At 38.6% G+C, this 21745-nt stretch overlaps 1 protein-coding gene across 2 annotated transcripts in view; it reads right to left on the bottom strand.

Moving 5' to 3' along the window:
• Nucleotides 1-21745, bottom strand: part of LOC121318038 (thyrotropin-releasing hormone-degrading ectoenzyme-like) — an 83000-nt gene that overhangs the window by 30249 nt on the left and 31006 nt on the right. For both annotated transcript variants that reach the window (XM_041254244.1, XM_041254245.1), the window contains exons 4-7: nt 20859-21013; nt 15857-15970; nt 9829-9966; nt 9571-9636 (exon numbers count right to left, since the gene is read on the bottom strand). In XM_041254244.1, the coding sequence (XP_041110178.1) occupies nt 9571-9636; nt 9829-9966; nt 15857-15970; nt 20859-21013 (473 nt within the window). The remainder of the gene's footprint in view (nt 1-9570; nt 9637-9828; nt 9967-15856; nt 15971-20858; nt 21014-21745) is intronic.

The following is a 21745-nucleotide window of genomic DNA, read 5'->3' as shown; positions in this document are numbered from 1 at the left end:
CTATTGCAGTGGGGGATGGGGGCGATAGTATAATAATAATAATAATAATAATAATAATAATAATAATAATAATAATAAACTTTTACTTTATATGGTGCCAAAATGCAAAGCATCTCAAAGCGCTGTGCAGTTTCAAATACTGTAGCAAAAAACGTAGCAAATCACAAAATGCAGGTGCACAGGCATATTTTATTTTTGGCTCGACAAAAACAGTGATACCTAATTCCAAAATTATAAACCTAACCGTGCCAATAAATCAAGATGCTTTTTTGTTGTTATATGTTTTAAATAAATAAGAGAAAAATAATATACTTAGAGAGGCTGAGAGACGCTGTAGCAGCATGTAGTCTGACGCGTTAAATTTAGTAATTTTGAGTGCTGCTGTAGAATGTAATGGCTACATTATTTTGTATTTAATAGCTGTCAATGTATAAAAGTGAGTGCATTTTTAAGGATAAAAAAGGATATATGATAATCAAGGAAATAAAATAATCTTGAGACTGTTTATGAATGAGACCAAGCTGCGTGCTGCCTGCTATCAAGACCAAGACCCGACGTGCCGAGACCGAGGCCCAGACAAAGACCCGACGTGCCGAGACCGAGACCCAGACCAAAACCCGACGTGCCGAGACCGATACCCAGACCAAGACCCGACGTGCCGAGACCGATACCCAGACCAAGACCCGACGTGCCGAGACCGATACCCAGACCAAGACCCGACGTGCCGAGACCGATACCCAGACCAAGACCCGACGTGCCAAGACCGATACCCAGACCAAGACCCGACGTGCCGAGACCGAGACCCAGACAAAGACCCGACGTGCCGAGACCGAGACCCAGACCAAGACCCGACGTGCCGAGACCGATACCCAGACCAAGACCCGACATGCCGAGACCGATACCCAGACCAAGACCCGACGTGCCGAGACCGAGACCCAGACCAAGACCCGACGTGCCGAGACCGAGACCCAGACCAAGACCCGACGTGCCGAGACCAGACCCAGACAAAGACCCGACGTGCCGAGACCGATACCCAGACCAAGAGCAGGCGTGCCGAGACCGAGACCCAGACCAAGACCCGATGTGCCGAGACCGATACCCAGACCAAGAGCAGGCATGCCGAGACCGAGACCCAGACCAAGACCCGACGTGCCGAGACCGATACCCAGACCAAGAGCAGGCATGCCGAGACCGAGACCCAGACCAAGACCCGACGTGCCGAGACCCAGACCTAGACCAAGAGCAGGCGTGCCGAGACCGAGACCCAGACCAAGACCCGACGTGCCGAGACCCAGACCCAGACCAAGAGCAGGCGTGCCGAGACCGAGACCCAGACCAAGACCCGACGTGCCGAGACCCAGACCCAGACCAAGAGCAGGCGTGCCGAGACCGAGACCCAGACCAAGACCCGACGTGCCGAGACCCAGACCCAGACCAAGAGCAGGCGTGCCGAGACCAAGACCCAGACCAAGACCCGACGTGCCGAGACCCAGACCCAGACCAAGAGCAGGCGTGCCGAGACCGAGACCCAGACCAAGACCCGACGTGCCGAGACCCAGACCAAGACCCGATGTGCCGAGACCGAGACCTAGACCAAGACTTTAAAATGTGGCCTCGAGATCGGCTTCGAGACTCCATCTCTGCTTCAAACGGGATTCAAGGTGGGCTTTCTTGAGTAATGGCTTCCTTCTTGCCACCCTTCCATAAAGGCCAGATTTGTGGAGCGCTTCGGATATTGTTGTCACATGCACACTGTGACCAGTCTTGGCCATAAAAGCCTGTAGCTCATGCAAAGTTGCCATTGGCCTCTTGGTAGCCTCTCTGATCAGTCTCCTTCTTGCTCGGTCATCCAGTTTGGAGGGACGGCCTGATATAGGCAGGGTCTTGGTGGTGCTATACACCTTCCACTTCTTAATAATCGTCTTGACCGTGCTCCAAGGGATATTCAGGGCTTTGATATTCTTTTATACCCATCCCCTGATCTGTGCCTTCCAACAACTTTATCCCAGAGTTCTTTTGAAAGCGCTTTGGTGCTCATGGTTGAGTCTTTGCTTTGAAATGCACTACTCAGCAGAGGAAACCTACAGGAACTAGTGAATTTATCTTGAAATCATGTGAATCACTACAATTTAACATAGATGGAGGCCACTTAACTTGTGATTTTGAAGGCGATTGGTTACACCTGAGCTAATTTAGCATTGCTATTACAAGGGGGGTGGACACTTATCCAACCAAGCTATTTCAGTTTTTATTTTTAATTAATTTTCTACAAATTTTTAGAATATTTTTTTCACTTGGAAGTTGTGGGGTAGGATGTGTAGATGAATGAAAAACATTTTTAAAAAGCATTTTAATTCCAGGTATAAGGCAAGAAAAGGTAAACAAATTTCTACAGGCACTGTATGTATATATATATATATATATATATATATATATATATATATATATATATATATATATATATATATACATACACACATTTCCAGGCAGTCACTAAGTTACTATGAAGGGTAGACAACTTGAGCATTAAGGAAAATTCTGTGAGTGATCCTACACTTTAATAATGCACAAGGAACTTCTGCTTTACATCCATTTCAAAACCACTACATGCTGGGGCGTTAGGCGGTGGAAGGTATCCATGGGATTAAAACAAAACAATTGTATCTTTTGTTTTTTGTAACAGCAATTTCAGCTTTGATTTTGATTGTGTTGGATCTTGGGAGCTAAGCAGGTTGCCTCTAGGTACTTTGAATGAAGATCTTCAAGGTAAGCTTTGTGTAATGTGGGAAGCATTGACACCTACCTCCTACCAACGCTCTGTGTTAGAAGTATTGTGATGTGGGACATGCCAATGCTCTGTGTTAGAAGTATTGTGATGTGGGACATGCCAACCCTCTGTGTTAGAGGTATTGTGATGTGGGACATGCCAATGCTCTGTTTACTTTCTGGATATTAAAGATCCCACAACACTCCTTTTTCAGAAGAACATGGGTGTCCAAACAATGTGTCCTTGCATCATGTATATAGGTTAATAAATAGATTTAAATTAAATACGTTATGGGCCCCATGATCTCTGACTATTTAACAGATTTTTGCTTACTCCCCAAAGCCAGAAAAAGACATCACTGGAAACAAGTTCAGAAAAAGACAGAACCCCAGAAGATACCTGGGGTAAAATTAAACATCTTTACAAACCCAGCTATCCAATTTAAAAAAAATTGCTGAGAGCCAAAAATCATGATTTAAATCACCCAGAACTGAGCACAATCTGAAAGCTGCAGAATAAATAGCTAATCAAGTGCTAGATATGTTAAATCATTGCCAATATTGCTGATCTAAAGATCATATAGCTGATCACCTTTGTGGCTTTTTTTGCCTTGTCCTTGTATAGAGAAACCCATCTACATTATAAAAGTACCTGTCTACTTTCCTTCAACCGTGTTTGATGCCCTCAACCCTGTCAATAAGGTCTTCCAAAAAAATATCATGTTAGATTTCAAACTAGGGAGCTGTTTATTTCAAATGAATAGACCACAGTATCTCCACCTGAAGCCAGGAATGATAAGGGGCCCTGTTCAATTTGCTTTTTAAATTGGAAATACACATTGTAGATGTTTATGCAATGAACAGAAAAAAATTGTGAGGCCCATTAGATCCCCCTGAACATTCCTAGGCTGTATTTGAGTTTCTCGGATTTCCACGAGGGGGTATTCAACTTTCTAAAGGTTTGATCAGGTCCAGTTAGTGAATCATTGACACAAGTCCTCTGTGTCCTCACTGTAATAACAGGTATTAGGACCGTTATAAAGTTTACCACTGTACATTTGTAAGGAAGTTTTGCATACCATGGTTTACCCTTGCTTCACAATGCTTACCTCTACTTAGTGTTCCGCATTTTCGGCTTTTATCTTTACATATATTAAAATAGGGATAAAATCAGTAAAAAATTGTTTTTAATTGAAACCGGTAAAAATCAGGGAAAAAATATCTCAGTATACACACTTTACATGTGTAATATGATGTATAGCAGTTCTGGTTTCTGATTAAGTTTTGTGTAAGTAGTTCCATTTAGTTTTTGATCAAGCTAGTAGTAACTATTCCCAGCAATTAGAAAGTAGAAAACACCTTTCTAGCCTAAAGCACCGTTCTGTGATCATGTCACAAGCAGCAGGGAGCACAGGAATCAGAATGTGTAGGCAGGAAGCAAAGACAGATTTCTGATCACTGATCAATGATAATCCTGAGGAAAATAGAGATTTTTGAGTTTTGTCACAGACACGAAAAAAACAAAACAACAACAACAACATGGAGAGTACACTAAAAGTACCTGCGGTGGTGGAGTTCGCTTTTATACAGTCAACCGGGAGAGAAACAAGCAGGCTGCATCCTGCCAGCACTGTAAAGTGACAATATGAATAAACTGCATTCAAAACACAGCACCGGTAACTGCCTCTAATTTACACAGGTATGTTTTTTGTTTTTTTCAACGGCTAAAATGAGAATCTGATGCACAGTGGTATTTTTCCAAAATGAGTAGGTAGTCGATATTTGATATTTAAAAAAAAATATTACAGTATAAGCCGTGACCAGAGAGAAAGTTTACAAGATTCATTTGTTTTTGTACTTTTTTTTTCAGTACAGTATTATGTTTTGTATTGCCATGTTTTGTGCTTTTGTGAAACAGTATCTGTTACTTAAAGATGTCTAGTTGACATTTAATGGAAAAAGACACTCCATAGCTCAGCTTACACTAAGAGGAGAGATATGTAGTACAGAGTTTATGTTACCTGTGAATTATATAAAAATGAATTATATAAAATGTTGCCTGTTTCTTTATTTTTCTATTTGTCTCCTTTGTGTTAAAACCTTGAAGTAATATCTCAAAATGAAATTAAATGCCATCAGATTTCCTTTTTTTGGTTAATGTATCTGTAACAAAGCTATAAGGGGGAGTGTCAGTGTTGAGAAGTGAGAAAATACTGGATATGTTGTTTGTTTTGTGGTATCATGCATTACTAAACACCCAACCCAACTGAGCACAGAGAAAGGGGTCTTTATATAGGGGCAACACATGCTTATAAATAGATCAAGGAATCAAATTCACTAAAATGGAAAGACAAAAACAAAGCAGAAACTGTGGACTTCTAATGGTGAACATAATTGGGGCAAGTGGGACCACATTATTGTGCACCCTAATTTTGTATTTTTAAGACATTTATTTTTTTATGTATAGATTGCTAATCTCCTGTAAAACTAATCTGATTAAATAAAGATATCTTGAACTGTCAGAACTAATAACTCAAAGTGATTCGAGCCAGATTGGTGACTCAACTCGACTCGAGCAGTTTAGTGACTCGACGCAACTCGAGCTTGGCATGTCAAAAACTCGACTCGAGCAGTTTAGTGACTCGACTCAACTCGAGCTTGGCATGTCAAAGACTCGACTCGAGCAGTTTAGTGACTCGACGCAACTCGAGCTTGGCATGTCAAAAACTTGACTCGAGCAGTTTAGTGACTCGACTCAACTCGAGCTTGGCATGTCAAAGACTCGACTCGAGCAGTTTAGTGACTCGACGCAACTCGAGCTTGGCATGTCAAAAACTCGACTCGAGCAGTTTAGTGACTCGACGCAACTCGAGCTTGGCATGTCAAAGACTCGACTCGAGCAGTTTAGTGACTCGACTCGACTCGAGCTTGGCATGTCAAAGACTCGACTCGAGCAGTTTAGTGACTCGACTCAACTCGAGCTTGGCATGTCAAAGACTCGACTCGAGCAGTTTAGTGACTCGACTCGACCTGAGTCCCAGTTTTGGCGACTTGATCCTCTAACATCTAAACATCTACTGTATCCTAGGATACAGTGTAGGGCTGCTTATTAAAATGTCAGAATCAATATAAAACAGCATTTTAATCAAACTATTATGTATTTCCTGGAAAATAGTACCTGGAGAATACTGAACAGTAGACAAAAATTGTGTATAAATCAGTAAAAGCTGACGTTGTTAAAAAAAAAAAAAATCCTGTAATTTTTCGGTAAAATTCGGAATAAACCAGAAACACAGAACACTACCTATGCTTCACCATGCTTTCACTATGGGAAGTTTTACAGGGCAAGTGGTAATGGATTAACTACAACCCTCAAGCCCGTGTGGGTGCCCTGGCCTTCTCCAAGGTGCATTTCACTTCAGGAGGTGTGAGTTTAGAGAAGAAAGGATGGAAAAATAAGGTTGACAGTGTAGTTTCCTCACACTGCTGTTTTTAGTAGTAGAATGATATATGTTTTCTTTAAAAATTCAACATAAACACAATTAATAAAAAAGATGGCTGCTCTCAAATCCTTTCCAAAAGGGAAACATCCCTGACCGCATAATTATTTAGTCTTTGAAAACCACAACATTGTGTTACTCTTGTAAACACACTTACAAATGATGCATAATACATTGGGTGCACCAAAGTCCTGATTGTCTTATCAGGGTACAACAGAAAACACTGCTGCTAACACACAACTAATGATCTGCTACACAATGACACCCTGCTGTTATTGCTCAGCTGCTGCATATTTCAAGACAAGCCTGCAGAACAAGAGAGCTTTGAAGTTACCAGGAGGTGGAAAGAAATAAGATTCCTGAGACATTTTGGGATATTCTTTCACATTTGACATTATGCCGTATCATGCAGGGCTAGCAAGATAACCTTATTAAGCCCCCTCTTTCCTAAAGAGGTACCCCGATAATTTGAAAGGTATGTAAATGAATGAATTAGCAGGACATGTTTGCCTTGATTGACATACATACACTACTAAAATGTCTCAATAGCCTGATATCTTAATTCATATTGAAGGTACCTAAATAAAAATACAAACCAGCAAATCAGCAAATCAGCACGAAAGTGGATTTCTCTGCAGAGCACATGCCTAATCTTAAGAGAGAAAGATATGCATGAATCCATTTATCAGCACTACAGAATAAGGCCACTGTACTTTACTGAAAGAACTCATTACAGAGATTTGATCACCAGGCTACTGTCATAATACAACATGATAAATTCACAGCAAAGTGTAGAAGAAGAAGAAGAAGAAGAAGAAGAAGAAGAAGAAGAAGAAGAAGAAGAAGAAGAAGAAGAAGGCAATACAATTCCAGAGACATCTGGGGTTACTCAGGTTTCAATTTAAGCCATATCACGCAGGCTCCCCTTTCCTGTAGAAAGGAGCTGATTACAATTGACTAAATGAATCACACAAACACCAACATGTTAACAAATACAGATAAGCTGCAAAATAGTGTGTAGGTGGAATCCATTTAAACAAAGATCAATGCTAAAGTTACCTCAATCATGTTCTGTATTGATTTACAAGGATGACTATCATGTAACTGATTTAACCTTAGCCATGTAAACAAGCATATCCCATTTAACATGCTTATCTTAAAAAAAAAGAGCATTCCGGGTAGAGAAGTTCCTTTTCTTTTTAGTTGGCAGGTTTGGGGATTTTCTCAATACATTTTGATTAGGCAGAGTTATTACACCAAAACTGAACCTGATCCCCAGATGCAGCTTATTAAAATTGCTCCCTAAGAACTGATAAGATTGATTGCTCTCGCACTCCTCTCTTGGTGTAATTGTGCTCAAGGTGACCATCAATTTACTTCACGGGACTACTCTGAATGCCAGACTGCAGCATAAATAATTCATAATTTACTGCTATTCATAACTGCGTTTACCACAAACTGATATAAATAGAATAATACAAGCTTTATTCTGCAATGTGCTTACAAACTATCATTTAGATAGAGTCTAAGTGACTGTTCAGGGGGCGTTGTGTTGTCTATTTCAAATTGACCAGCAAAGTAACTCTGCTTAGCTGGGTGGCAAGTAATTGGGTGATAAGGACTTTTGAAATGATGAGTACATAGAAATGTGATTGCATTTCTGATGCACTCACTAGGTACATGAATTGCACTGCACATCCTTTTTAAAAAATCCTATTTTGTTAGACGGCATGGATACCACCCATCTCTGACTATATCTTTCATGTTAAAGGGCAAATTCTGCCTGTTTCAGAACAATAAAGAGAAAAGAAAGCAAAACATATCTATCTTACAGAATTTCCATGTACAGTATTTATATTGCTGCGTACTAAAGTGATCAACTGTTTCGTACAAATAATCAGTCACAGCACAGTTGTGCTTTTTTCCATACAGCTGTTTGAAGAAAATCACAGAGTTCTTGTAATCATTTAAGCTTTGTTGTATATCCAAAGTTTAATGATACGCTTGCTGCAATGATCTGTGAAATTACACAAGCAGCCCATTCTTGTCTTCTTTATGGCTGAACTAATGATCAAGTGCAATACAGAGACATTTTCAAAATGTGACGGGACAATTATCCAAGGTCTGGGCATCAGGACCCCATTATCCACTATGGTGTAAGGCATGGCTTGTTTTATTTAGTAAGCTCCAAATATTATCTGACTTCCTTTTACTCTTAATAATCTTTATTTTTATATAGCACCTTTCACAGTGGACCACCATCACAAAGTGCTTCACAAGATACGAGACTTGGGTGTGTGAACTATGCATCAGCTGCAGAGTCACTTATAACAACGTCTCACCCAAAAGACAGAGCACAAGGAGGTTAAGTGACTTGCTCGGGTCACACAATGAGTCAGTGGCTGAGCTGGGGACCTCCTGGTTACAAGCCCATTTCTTTAACCACTAGACCACACTGTTTCTCCCTTAAACTGGGATATTTAACTTAAATGAAGGGAAGCAAACAGAACAGCCAATCAATGTAAAACTATAAAACAACTCAAGCAAACAAATGCTTTGGCTAATGCATTCATAAGTATTATAAGAAACAATCAGCATCAAAATTAGTTCAACAAACATCTAGTGTTCAGGAATAGAAAAACAAATAACTCCAGTATTAATCAGGTCATGCATGATACATGTGAATGATGTTCTAACAGAATGTGTTATAAGTGGAGTGCACCCATATAGTAAAAATCTGTATTCCAGTTTGAGAATCATCATGTGCTTGGATTTACTTAGAATCTATAAATTAACAGTTTATTTTTTTCCATGATGAGCAAACTTTGCTTAGCAGGCTAATAATGCAATATTTATGGTTTAATAAGCACTGCATTCTCATTCTCTTTGAAACCAAACACACAAACAACTATTGCAATTACTAAAACCATTGCCAATTTGTATTGTTCAGGTCCTAAGGCTGGTAATGACATTATATCCCCAGTACTGTGCATAGAACATCAAGCATCCAGGGGCAACTTGTAGTAAAGGCAGGAGGACAATCTAAATGGATCTAAAAGAACTCATAACCAGAACTAGTCGATCAGTACTCTGGTCTACTGCTAGGGAAGAGATGGGAATAATCCTACAAAGACTTAGAATGCACGCCTGACCAATGATTGAAAATACTACTGAGCCCTTCAGTGCTGAGTAGCACAGATAATATGCTTGTAAGGAAACACAGTATCTGGAGAGAGTCCAAATAATGTTTTGTGCTACAGATATAAGGCACTGTTTTACAAATAGCAAACAGCTCTAGACTTACGTTTAATCCCACCTGGAACAATGGCTGTCCCATAACATTTGCAAGCATTCGGATTAATGCAGCACCCTGTGAACAAAATGGACAGAGTTAAAAAACTGAAATGATAGTAAGGTATTAAAGATACAGTCTGTATAAATGGATAAACTGAATCGTAATCAGGTGATGTCATCAGACATACAAATATAGTCACACCACGGATATACCACAAATTAGAGCCATATGAAAAGGGTGTTTTTATGAGTGAGTGATGTTTTTCACCTTTTTATAGGCAATCCAGTCAAACACTCTGTCTATGTCTGTTGCCTTCAGCACCTCCTGAGATATGGGGTGGGAGCTGGCCAGGCCGTCAAGCAGCATCACCTCGTGTAGAACATCCGTCAGGAACCTCTGCTTCTCCTGAGAACATCACAAACAACAAGGACATTGGCCTCACGCTGCCCAAAACGTCTCATTTAATGCACAGGCAAAATCATTCATCTACCGACACCCAAAGTAAGATTGTTAAGCCAAACAGGACAGAAAATTACATACTTTACTTTCCCCTGAAGAAACTCAGATCTAGTGTTCTAGAGTTCAACTGCAAGGTTTTAAGAGGTTTGGGGAGGCTAACAAGAGTGCAAAGCAGGTCTGACAAACATATTCCTCGTTTTTCTACTGTACAACCGCCAGACCACTAGGGCAGCTGGGATATCGAAATGAGCACTGTAGTACAGATACAGGATTAATTGCATTTCAATGTCATTGGAGGAGACAATGCTTGGCTGGTTTAACATCAATACTGCTGCAGGAGGCTGCCGACAAAAAACAATTCCCTTGCCTGCAGAATCCTCTTCACAGTTTCTACATTTATTCGAATTGCTGTTATCTACACCAACAGCTTGATCCGAACCTGATTTTAAAGATTTTTTTTGGCAAAATGTTTTCGTAGGATACTGTTTTCATGCACCACTGCTTTGTGAGAATTTGATAATTGTGACGTTACAGTCAGAACATACTTCCTTCGACTGTTTGAACAAATGCCACCTTTCAGAACACTGTTTGTGGTGTCAGATTACGAATGTTTCTGAAGTTTTTTCTTTAGATTTTTCGAGTCCTTCACTCCATTTTCAGTGAAAGCGAGGTCTTTTGAACTTCTGAAAAATTGTCTGCAAGGAAAGCAGAAAAACGCATCTGCCTGCTTACTGTACTCTATGTATGAAAACATATTTTAATATTCTGTTTTGTGCTATAAATTATACAAGTTCTTATACAGTGCCTCTCACTGGTACCATGCCAAAGTGCTATAAGACAAATATTTAAAAAAATGTGATTGTTTCTAAACAATGTGTTTAAGCCTGGTAAACACATTCTGCAGTATACTATAGAGAAATGGGTTCTTTGAAACCTGTGCGAACAGCGTACATACACACCTCAGTTTACAAGCACAGCACACATAACCACAGACTCAGGTGAGTCCATCACATACAGTATTTATAAATATCAATTGTCTGCTTAATCGTTCAAAATGATTGCTCTCTGTTGTTATGCCTATAGAAATGCCAAACTATGGAAGAGATGGTCCTGCCTGTCCGTGTGTGCTATTACCAAATTACACTGAATGCATAAGCCTAGGATTCCTCAGGGCTAAACAATTAGCATGGTCTCAGGTATGACAATGAGAAGCCAGTGTATCAGAACGTGCATCCCTTAACAGTTTGAAACCCTGTCCCACACAGTAATACTATGACCTCACCAGCCTTGTAATCCCTCAAATAAATCAGAGTGACGTGAGCGTGAACTGCGGGATCCTTAAGGGGATATTAACGGCTCATTTGCAGTGAAAATGAATTTTTCAAAGCTGTCAAATAAAAGAATGCCAGTTTTCACCGTCTGGGGAAAATTACAGAAGTAGACAGCCACACTGTGTGCATAATGTAGTTAGATTTTTAGCTCTCGATGTTTGTAGATGCATGAAACCTTTTTTCCACTGAGACTCTGAGTGCCAGAATTCAAAAGCATGAACACATAAATGCTGTGATGAAGGCCTAAGCTAAATCTTATACAGTCATTTGCCTGCATGTTTGTCACCTGTTAGGCGACCTTAATCCCTGTGGGCCTTGAAAAGAAATGTAATCTCATCTTTCCCTCAACTGTTTATAATTCACAGTAGTGACTTGCATTTAGGATACTCTAAGAGCTGAGCAGCTAACAATTGTGTCTTCTAAATTTGATTTGACCTTGCAGCTCAACTTTTAAAACAACTAGAAAAATGTATCCATGGTATGACTTCCATTAAAATGTCTCTTTTTAATACTGACCGATAAACTTACGTTACAGCAGTCATGTAAACTGATTACAGGCAACATATTTAGGCCTAATGTCTTCCTCAGGCATAAAAATTGCATTAATCACACTATACATGCCCAGCTGATCAAACTGCTTATCCTACAGACAAGTGATTAAAGGGGTGCTGCACAGCATACCAGCAGTACTGTAAATATTATAAAGGAAAACATTCATTCTTCAGCGGGTTATCTTCAAACTTCATTGCCTCCTTTACAACTGGGTAGACCTTTCTGACATGGCATCATTCCATTGGTACATTGTGGGTTTTAAAGGTCTGCAAGGTAAAGGATCTGTTTATCAGTCAAGCCAGCCTCTCTTTTTCCAGTCTGCAGGCCCAAGGCAGCATCTCGGCATCTCTCAGTCAAGATGGTCTCGGAAAGATCTGCTTTCCATTGTGTTTAAAGAATTCTTTACCTCCAGTTATACAGCCTTTTACGGAGTCTCTTTATTCTTCGATGAATAAAACTAGTAGGAAGACTGAGCCATTTATGGAATTGTTTTCAGTTCTATTGAAATGCTAATGCCCTGCTGTACTGTGATCTAAACATAGTATTCCATTTCAATTTTTTTAAATAAATAAAGATATACATACATTGATACTGTGGCAGACTAGGGGGAAGAGGAGAAAAAAATGTAGTCCAGGAGGGGCTGAGGGGCTACATCCCCAGAATGCCACAGGAGGGAACCAGGATGAGGCTCATCTGGCTCTAATTATGAATGAATGTCACCTGCCTGTGATTAGCTGGGAATTATAATTAATAATTGCATGCTCATTTTACAGTTTTCCATGAGATTTTCCAATGCATATGCTCTGCATTTACCTGACTTCATCTTGCTAAAAAAATCTAAATTTGCTTTTACCATGGTGATGCAGTCATCCACCACACTACCAAAGACTTTTCTGGTGAATTGATTAATTGGTTCTCTTTTTGTGTGCGTATACAGTGAGTGGTTCTGTTGTGCTGATAAGTCACAGTGTTTTTTTTTTTTTTAATCTTCCTGTTACTGCTCAGGAAAGGTAAAGGACTGGCAGAAATGTTGATTAAATTATTTTATTAATCCACGAGACAGTTGAACACAAGAGACGAATAAATGCTGCCTGATTAAAAGTTAAGGGAACTCATAGAGATTACCAAAGAGCTTGCTTGTCAGTTGTTATAGACAGTACTGTGAAATGATGAAACATATAACACTGTTGTGGTTGACGTGGTGATGCCTGGACTTCAGAGCTTCCAGTCCCGTCCTTCTTTGAACTGTTCTTCCGTAGTGACTATCCACCAATGTATTGTGCCTGCACCAGTAAATGGTGTATATGGAGCGAAGTGAAAAGCAACACTGTCAAGATTTATTCAAGTATGAGAAAATAAAAAAAATATAAAGCTGAAGACAGTAAACAGTTTATGTTGTAAGACATTTTTCTATAAAGTAATGGTGTATAATAGCATGATTTGCTTTTAATTGCAGTGAACTCAGAAATGAACATTCTGAATTATAACAACAAGTTCTAAAAGCTAATTATCACTTAATTAAGGTGGAAATGACTAAGGTGTACTTTTTTTTAAGGACACTTGAATGGGTGTACTTTAATTAATATTTATGAGGAGAATGTGATTAGTCATGCCCGGTAATTAATGTATGTTTTGAAAATAAGGAGAAAACTAAAAAGGACAGCAAAACAGTTCCAGGGTACTTTTTTTTTTTTTGTTTGTTTGTTTGTTTGTTTTTTGTTTTTTTTTATCATGTAAATACTTTTTAGGTCCAATTAAAAATAATGCTTCCTTTTCCTGTTTTACTTTTTTCTGCAAAAACGTCATCATCATCATCATCATCATCATCATCATCATCATCATCATCATCATCATCATCTTCCTCATTTTTTATTAGTAGTATAAGTTGCAGTAGTCAATTCTGTAGCCATGGTTATTATTATTACTATAGTGCATCTGCAGGTTAGGTTTGTTTACACAGCTAAGAATCTTATTTTAGGTGGTAATTCTTGGAGTTACAGAGTCCTGATAACTGCACTGACATTCTGACAGCTGATAATAGCAGCAGAATAAGACCGGGTCCTGGCAAAGATTGAGCTATGTTTCAGGATAAGGAAAACATCATTGGTCCCTTACATATACATGCCAAGGGTATTTTAAACAAAATAATATGGCTAGCACTTTAAGTTAGTCAGCATACATAAATATGTAATTCTATCGTAATAACTGGCTAGCTACTAATGGTTCATGCTATAACACGGTAATTGCATGCATAAATGGTCTTCATCATGGTTTTACTATGTAATCACATTAGGTAACAAAATATTTTTCACAAAGACATTCCCAAGTAATTACACAGCATGCACTGTGTACGAGCTGAATCTATTGGTAATTACATGTTTATTACATGGTAATGACATTGCTATTCATGTCCTGTAATCTGGATGAAATGCTGATTTTAGAGAGCTCAATAAAGTTAATGCAGTTAAGGTCAAAGGACATAAAAGCAGTCAGCTCTACCCAGAAGTGAATACAGGTCAGTCTCAGGATACCTCAAAACACTGGCTTGGTTATGTATAGATTAAGCCTCATACTGAGTTTGACCACAGGTGGTCATGCATTTGAAACTAACTACGGCAATTACTGGGCGCTCTGCCCAAGAAAACCCATATATGAATAAGGATCAGGAATAAAATCAAGCTATCCACTCTATACTACTGTGCCTAACATTACAGAACTAACTGTTTAGACTGCTGCAGAATGTAGAAATGGAATGAAGATTCGTGACAATGTTAGAATAAACAGACTTAGGAAATACAGGAAGTAGTAAATAATGTACCGGACTTGGAACACAGAGTTAAAATACTGTCCAGTTAGATGCTGTACACTTGGCTGTATGATACTATGATGATCAAGTGCGATTCTGGCCACACTTAGTCTTCCACAAAAGCAAGCTATTCCAAGAATGCGTAACAAGAAAGCTTGGATTTAGATCTGTAGATGCTAATTTGTTGTGTCAGCACAAGATCTGCCACAGGCATGTAATGCCCTTTCAAATCCAAAGCCTGCGCTCCTTGATGTTTCATTATCATTGTGCATGACTGGTAAGTTGGTAGTGCAGAAAACAAATCTCCATATTTACCAAGGTCTTTAAACCAAAATGTAATTTGCACCAACATAAATAAAACTGTAAATGTTTGTAAACAAATTTATTTCAGGACTTGAATGTGTGCTAAAGGTGTTTGTCACATGTAACATTTGCAGTTTAGTTTGCCTTGCCAAAAAGAGCAGAGGCCTTGATAACTCTGTCCTACACAGTATGTTGTCACAATTTAAGCAGTTTCTTCCCCTGACAAATACTTTACTTTGTTCTCGATATAGCATTGTCTCCAAAACAGGCACAGTTCTTAACAACTGTTTGTTTCATTTAACAGAATCCAGAGAGGATATGGTTTTGATCTGGTGAATTCACTTAATGTGTCTCGGTGGCTGCTTTGGGCCACTATTTAATGAACCTTGTCTGCAAAAGTACTGGATTTGGCCGAGATTAATTTAGCACTGAATGTTTGTGTTATGCATTTGCACCAACCACTAGCAGTCAAAAGCAGGATGACAAAAACAATTGAGAATATGGAATGCCACCTAGAGCTCATTATTGACAAGTATTATGCAAACATACTTTTTATTGTTCAATTTTTTTCTTCTTTTTTCATAAAATAATAGAAATTAAAATGAAATGCCGATAAATACACAAGGCTTATTTCTTTAACTCCTCTGCATCTACGTGTGGAACACTGACAGTATATTGTCCACTTGGCTGATTCAACAGATACGCATTGTTGGAAGCTGATGCTTGCAAGAGCACCAGCTGGTACCTTTCAGCAATCCGAGAAATATAACAGACAGGAGTACTGTGGAAAGGCAAACGAAAAGCCATTTGAGATAATGTGACATACTGGAGTTAGGTAACTTACCATGTGCCAGTCTGGGTAGAGGAAGTCTGCACCCAAGAATTCAAAGAAATGGGCAAACCCCTCTTTTAACCAAACATCCTCCCACCACACCGGTGTCACCAGGTCCCCAAACCACTACGGGAGAGAAGAAAGAGGGTTGAGTCTTTAAATTACCAAGGACCTGAAACATACTGGTCTTTACAGGTATACTTTGTTTCATTTTCATAAAGTTTAACCTTTTTCCTGTTCTGTATCATAATTTATATTTTTTCAATCGTTCTGTGGTTTTGTAGTTTGAAAAATGACCAGTAATGTTGTACAGCTGTACTTTCTGTGCATTGGCAGGTTGGCAGACATGGTTAAACTTGGGAAGGCATTTAGCTGCACTGGTGTTTATATCAATTAATTACACTCCTTCTTGAGCTGCAAATGAACTTTGAGCTCTTTAAAAAAAGGTGGATCTTAGTTCATCAGTGGTAACTGCAATGTGGTGGTGTTCTTGCTGCAGTTTAAAGAGCAGACAAGTTTGTCTTCTTAAATTCCCCTTATATAGTAGCTTTCTTCTTTATCACAAACTGCAAGGAAATAAACCAGCACAGTTGCTGGTGATGGATCTTTGGCCATAGCCATCCATCTATTTAAAGACTTCTATTAAAGCTCCAAGACAAACCTGTACATCAGATACCCTAACATGGCATCTGAAGAGAACCAGATCTTCCAGAGATTTCCCACATGCCCCTAGCATCAGTCACTCTTTCATATCATGCATTTATAAACTGTTAAAATGCATTTTAGTTGGACTGTAAATTCTGATCTGTATGCTGAACCTTAAGAGTTCAGTCCCATCCTTATGATTCAGACATGAAGGAAAAAACAAATGTGACTCTAGGTTTGCAGATGTTGTGTTTAGCCTAACAAACACATACAGTATATAGAAATAGTATTTTAGTCACCATAATGCTGGCTTGATTTTTTCTTTCTTTCTTCTTTTACAGCTTTTTGTTTTTTCAGTACGCATTCCCAGCAGCGTTCTGCTTGGTTCCCCGTTGATACACAACAGAGCGATCTCACTCCCGTTTTAAAAACTATTTAAGAGGTGTATATTTATGAAAGTAGGCATGAGGAACAGCAGCTCTATTTTTATGTCTGTAGTTGGAATTATTGGTGGGTATTCTATGGACGAAATGTCCTGTAAAAAGATCAGCTATGAAAAACAAACACCAGTATGACAAAACAGAATACTTGTTAGCTTGTAAAACTAGCCCTGTAACATTTATTATGTGCTCGAACATCTTTAGTGGTTTGAGAAAATGTAAAAACACTGAATGCACTAACAATGCACCTAGGTCAGTGTAGCACTACATTTAAACATAAAGCATATTCAGCAGACGTTACAAGATGAAATAATCTGCTCCATGTGGAGTCTTCACTTTAACAAGAGTGGCATTTACTGGGATAAATCCCAACAGAATTTCAATTTATCTTTATTTATTTTCATTTGATTGTCATATAACTTTGAATATCCAGTCTATTTACATAAAAAAATAACAATATCAATGAAATCATAAATATATACAAATAATTAATATGCATTGGAAGCTGGAGAGAAATATTAATTTCACCAAGTGTTTTTTTTTTTTTTTTTTTACAGTTGACACAATGATTAATTTAGCTAAGCTATTACAAAACGAAGGCTGTTATTCCATTATAATTAAATACCAATTCATAAAAGTCGACCCATTTGCAAGTCTTTTTAAAACCTTTCAGCAGATCTACTGGAGTTCAGCATGATTGAATTATTGTTTTACTGAGTCTATGCAGCTGCTTTTGCAATAAACTCCATGTGCTTTGCTCCATCCACAGTACAGTGATTCCAATACAATGCTTCATGTTCAAGTCAGCTTCATCTAATAGTCCCCAAAGCAGAATCAGCTTTCTTTGGTGGAGCTCTTTGCAAGTTGATTATAAAATGTCAGTATGTGTTCAACTATGTCACTGTTTTATAGAAAAGTCTCTCCGGCATGGCAGTATTGTGATGCCATTTGTGAATGGAGGGCTTGTGGAAAGTGATGGAATAAGAGCTACCGTGCTATTCTCTGCCAGTACACCTCAATTCTGACCTGACAGAACACCGCTGCTATGTAGTCCTGGGGCTCTATTGAACAGAAGGCATTAACAGATAACTATGCTGAGTCTCACTTGTGACTGCAGTTGTTACAGAGTCAGTTAAATTTCTTATACTTTTGACTCATTGAACTAATTTAAGGTTTAAATCTTTGTAGCCAAAGTAATCAGGAGACACTGCCCCATCCCCATTAGGTTACATGTCTGTATATAAGATATGCAATATGCAATATATAATGCAATATATAAGGGCTCATTATTAACTATATATATATATATATATATATATAGATATAATATATTATATATATATATATATATATATATATATATATATATATATTATATATATATATATATATATATATATATATATATATATATATATATTCATTCTTGATACTGTATGTCTTGGTACATTGTGTTTATTGTTGAAGTCTGCCTCTGAGTCTGTAACGACATTTCTCTATGCGCACATAATCAGGAATACGAGGATCCTCTCTCTTTTTTCTACTGCTACCACATTATCATTTAATGGAGTTACAAGGTACAGCCAAAGGCTCCTGTGTTACAAAGCTGACTCTGGTGGGCACAGACAGCCAGCTGGCTGGAGAAGAAGCTGGATCCACAGAATGCCAGGAAACAGTACCATCCCCACACCAAGCCAATGCAACAGCTGGGCAGAGGCTGAATCCAGAATGGACTAGAAAACAACACATAATGCTTTTGACTGCTGAAGGTGCACGCTGATCACCTTTTTCTTGATTTTAAATTGGTTCAACGTGCCAGCATGGTTGCTAGTGTGCCAGAGCAGAGTTTTTTCACTGTTGACCAGTTCAGGGTTTCTTTGGGGTCAATAATTTAATGATTTAAAACTCTACATTTATCCTGTAGGTTGTTTTCCCCTTGGGATGACTAATTGATTCAGGCCCCATATGTGGGTTTATGTCTTCTCTGGTAATTGTTTGGGCTGTAGTACAGTTAGAAAAATATATATTAAAAAATAAATAAATACAATTCAAAATAGGGTTAACATCCATGTTGAAATGTTTGTAAAAAAAAAAACTTTAAGTTTGGTGAATCAGGATCACTTTGTTTGCTATGAAAAAACAGGCTTCTGAGATGCTAATCTGAGCATGTATTACCCCGTGCAGAGCTTGTGCATCTGTAAACTTGGTATACACATACTTTACAGGTAATTATTGTGGTTCTATCACAAACTACCTCTAGGTGAGCTACTTCTGCATGGTTTCCATCTCATCACACTGTATATAATGTCATCTTTATTGTCTTTGAGAGGCTGAGTTTTATATTTCAAGACTTCACTGGGAGCTGGGCAGTCAGGTGGCTGGCTTGCTACTTCTGCGGTTAGCTCTTCATTTCTGTTTTTTCCACTCTTATTGATCATACTGTTAACAAAGCCAATACTAAATTAGTAGAACTGTGAAAGTTCAAGCCCCTGACTTCACTCGCATATAGTCTATTGGGAAACTCCTCACATCCAAAAACTGGTTGTTTGCCATTAAGCACAAAGATTTTAATCCAAAGACATTTTACTTGATATACGAATACTTGGAGATCAGACAATAACTTCCTAAGGATGATTTACTGTGCCGTCTCATTCAGTTATGGGCTGAAACAAACTACAGGCACTGTGTAACTAAGTTCCCCAGCGTGAGAAATGAACATTGCAAAGACTCCCCTGGCTTAGATAATCCTGATTGATAAAACACATTGTTATTTTTGGAAATAATATTTAAAGGCAAGGTCAGATCCAAACAGTGTCACTACTACCTCTGTATTTAATACGTATATATTTAAATATAGATAAATGAGTGAGAGAGTTCCAGGCAAGGCTACGCACTTTTCTATTTTTTACTAAACTTTATTTTCCTGTCTCCTGCCCTCATTACAAGAGAACAAACCCAGTCATGCATGAGAGGAACTGCAAGCAGAATGGAAATCTGTCAGCTTAACTCTCTGCATTCAACCCAGGCCAAGACAACAAAAGTTTTGTTTTGTTTTTTCTTTCATGGGTTGTTTTGGCCATGGGAAGGAGATCAATCAATGGTACAAAAAAATATACTTTTTTATTTCATATATTTCTGTATGTGACTAATACTGTAGGAGGTGCATGAATAACTGATGTACTTGGTCATAGTGATAACTGATGTACTTGGTCTTGTGATTTTCCACTGCAACATTACAAATCCATGCAAGGAAAGTGATACGTATTAGCACCCCCAACCCCCCCCAACCCCCAATCCCCCCCACCCCCAAACCCCCCCCCCCAACCCCCATCCAATGGGGGGGTTCAACTGGAACAGCCATGCTGGTTGTGTGGATCAGAGCTCTAAATGGTGTGAATGGCGAATGGAAAATGACTGGGTGAGGCATGAGCCCGGTGAAAGATTTGGTCAAAAATGGCACTACACTGGACACACATTGCACTGCAAACTCAACATAGTATCTCAGTCACGTTTAAAACAGAAACAGTGCAACCTTACAATACACTAACCAATCTATACTAGAGACACACTGTAGGGACCTATTCACAAGAGTCTTCTCCAGTATGTAATTACCTCCTGTTTCTGAAAATGTAAAAATCTGTAATATTACAAAACAAGAAATTGAGACTTCTTCAGAGACCATAAATTAACCTACTGAGTTATTGTATTGCTTTTTCTCCTTTTACATTGATGCTACTATTGCATGATGTTTGCAATCTAAATCATAATCCAGGTTCAAAACCTGTATGTAACAGGTCAGTCAAAGATGCACGCTTTTCAGCAGATGTGTTACGAACTGTGCATGGTTCTTGCACCATGGAAGTCATTTCTATTCAGTTTAAAAGTCAATAAACTATTAACAAAAAGAAAAAGAATAGAAGTGATCATACCTGGTGGCATATTTCATGTACGATAACCATCGTGACATCCATCAAGTATGAAATTGATGAGACTCCTGGATCCAGTAATATCTTCTGCTCGACAAACACACTCAGTCCCCAGTTCTCCATCGCAGCATAAGGGTGTTTAGGCACAGCTAAAAGATCTGGAAAGAAAGAAAAAAAACATAAAAAATGCACTGCAAGCTTTTCAATCATTGATTTTGGAAAGCGCCCTACATTTAAATAGAACAGTTGAGAAACATCTTTGGCCCAATGCACGTTACAGAGGTCCAATGCATGAAAGAATTACTGTCAATACTGGTTACGTATTAAAGTCAGTGGAGGAATGGAAACAGTGTATCCTTTATTCGATCTTTACACAATGTAGCTTAAAAAACACACTTGTGGTAACATAGGGATTAACATACATATATAAAAGGCAATCCTCACATTGCTGTGTTATATAGTATATTAAAGCTGACTCCCCTATTGCAAGTCAGTTTCAGTAACAGTTGGTAAAACAGCAGATCTAACTGACTGGATTAGGCTGATAGTAGTAAGCGCTAGGTTGACGAGACTTCTATCTCTTTGCTCTATGCAATGTGTCAAATGACAAAATCTTAAAACTCATCCTTTTGTGGAAAAAGTGACAGGATCAGAGCCTCTGCAGTAGCCAAATTAATAACTCTAGTAATCAATCGAATGTTGCGTTAGAAAGCTTAGTTCAGGGTCAGTCATAAGGGCAAGGATCATAACCTCCACATGTAACAGCACCCTGACATTGCCTGACTGAACTTCTTAACTGTTTGACACTCCCAGCAGTACAAGCATTAATAGATTCTTATTTTAAAAAGTATGATGTATAATATAAACAATGATTAATACAGCACAGCAGG

Source organism: Polyodon spathula, chromosome 7 (genome assembly GCF_017654505.1).
Source record: "Polyodon spathula isolate WHYD16114869_AA chromosome 7, ASM1765450v1, whole genome shotgun sequence".
NCBI lineage: Eukaryota > Metazoa > Chordata > Actinopteri > Acipenseriformes > Polyodontidae > Polyodon > Polyodon spathula.
This window is presented reverse-complemented; position numbering and strand designations above follow the sequence as displayed.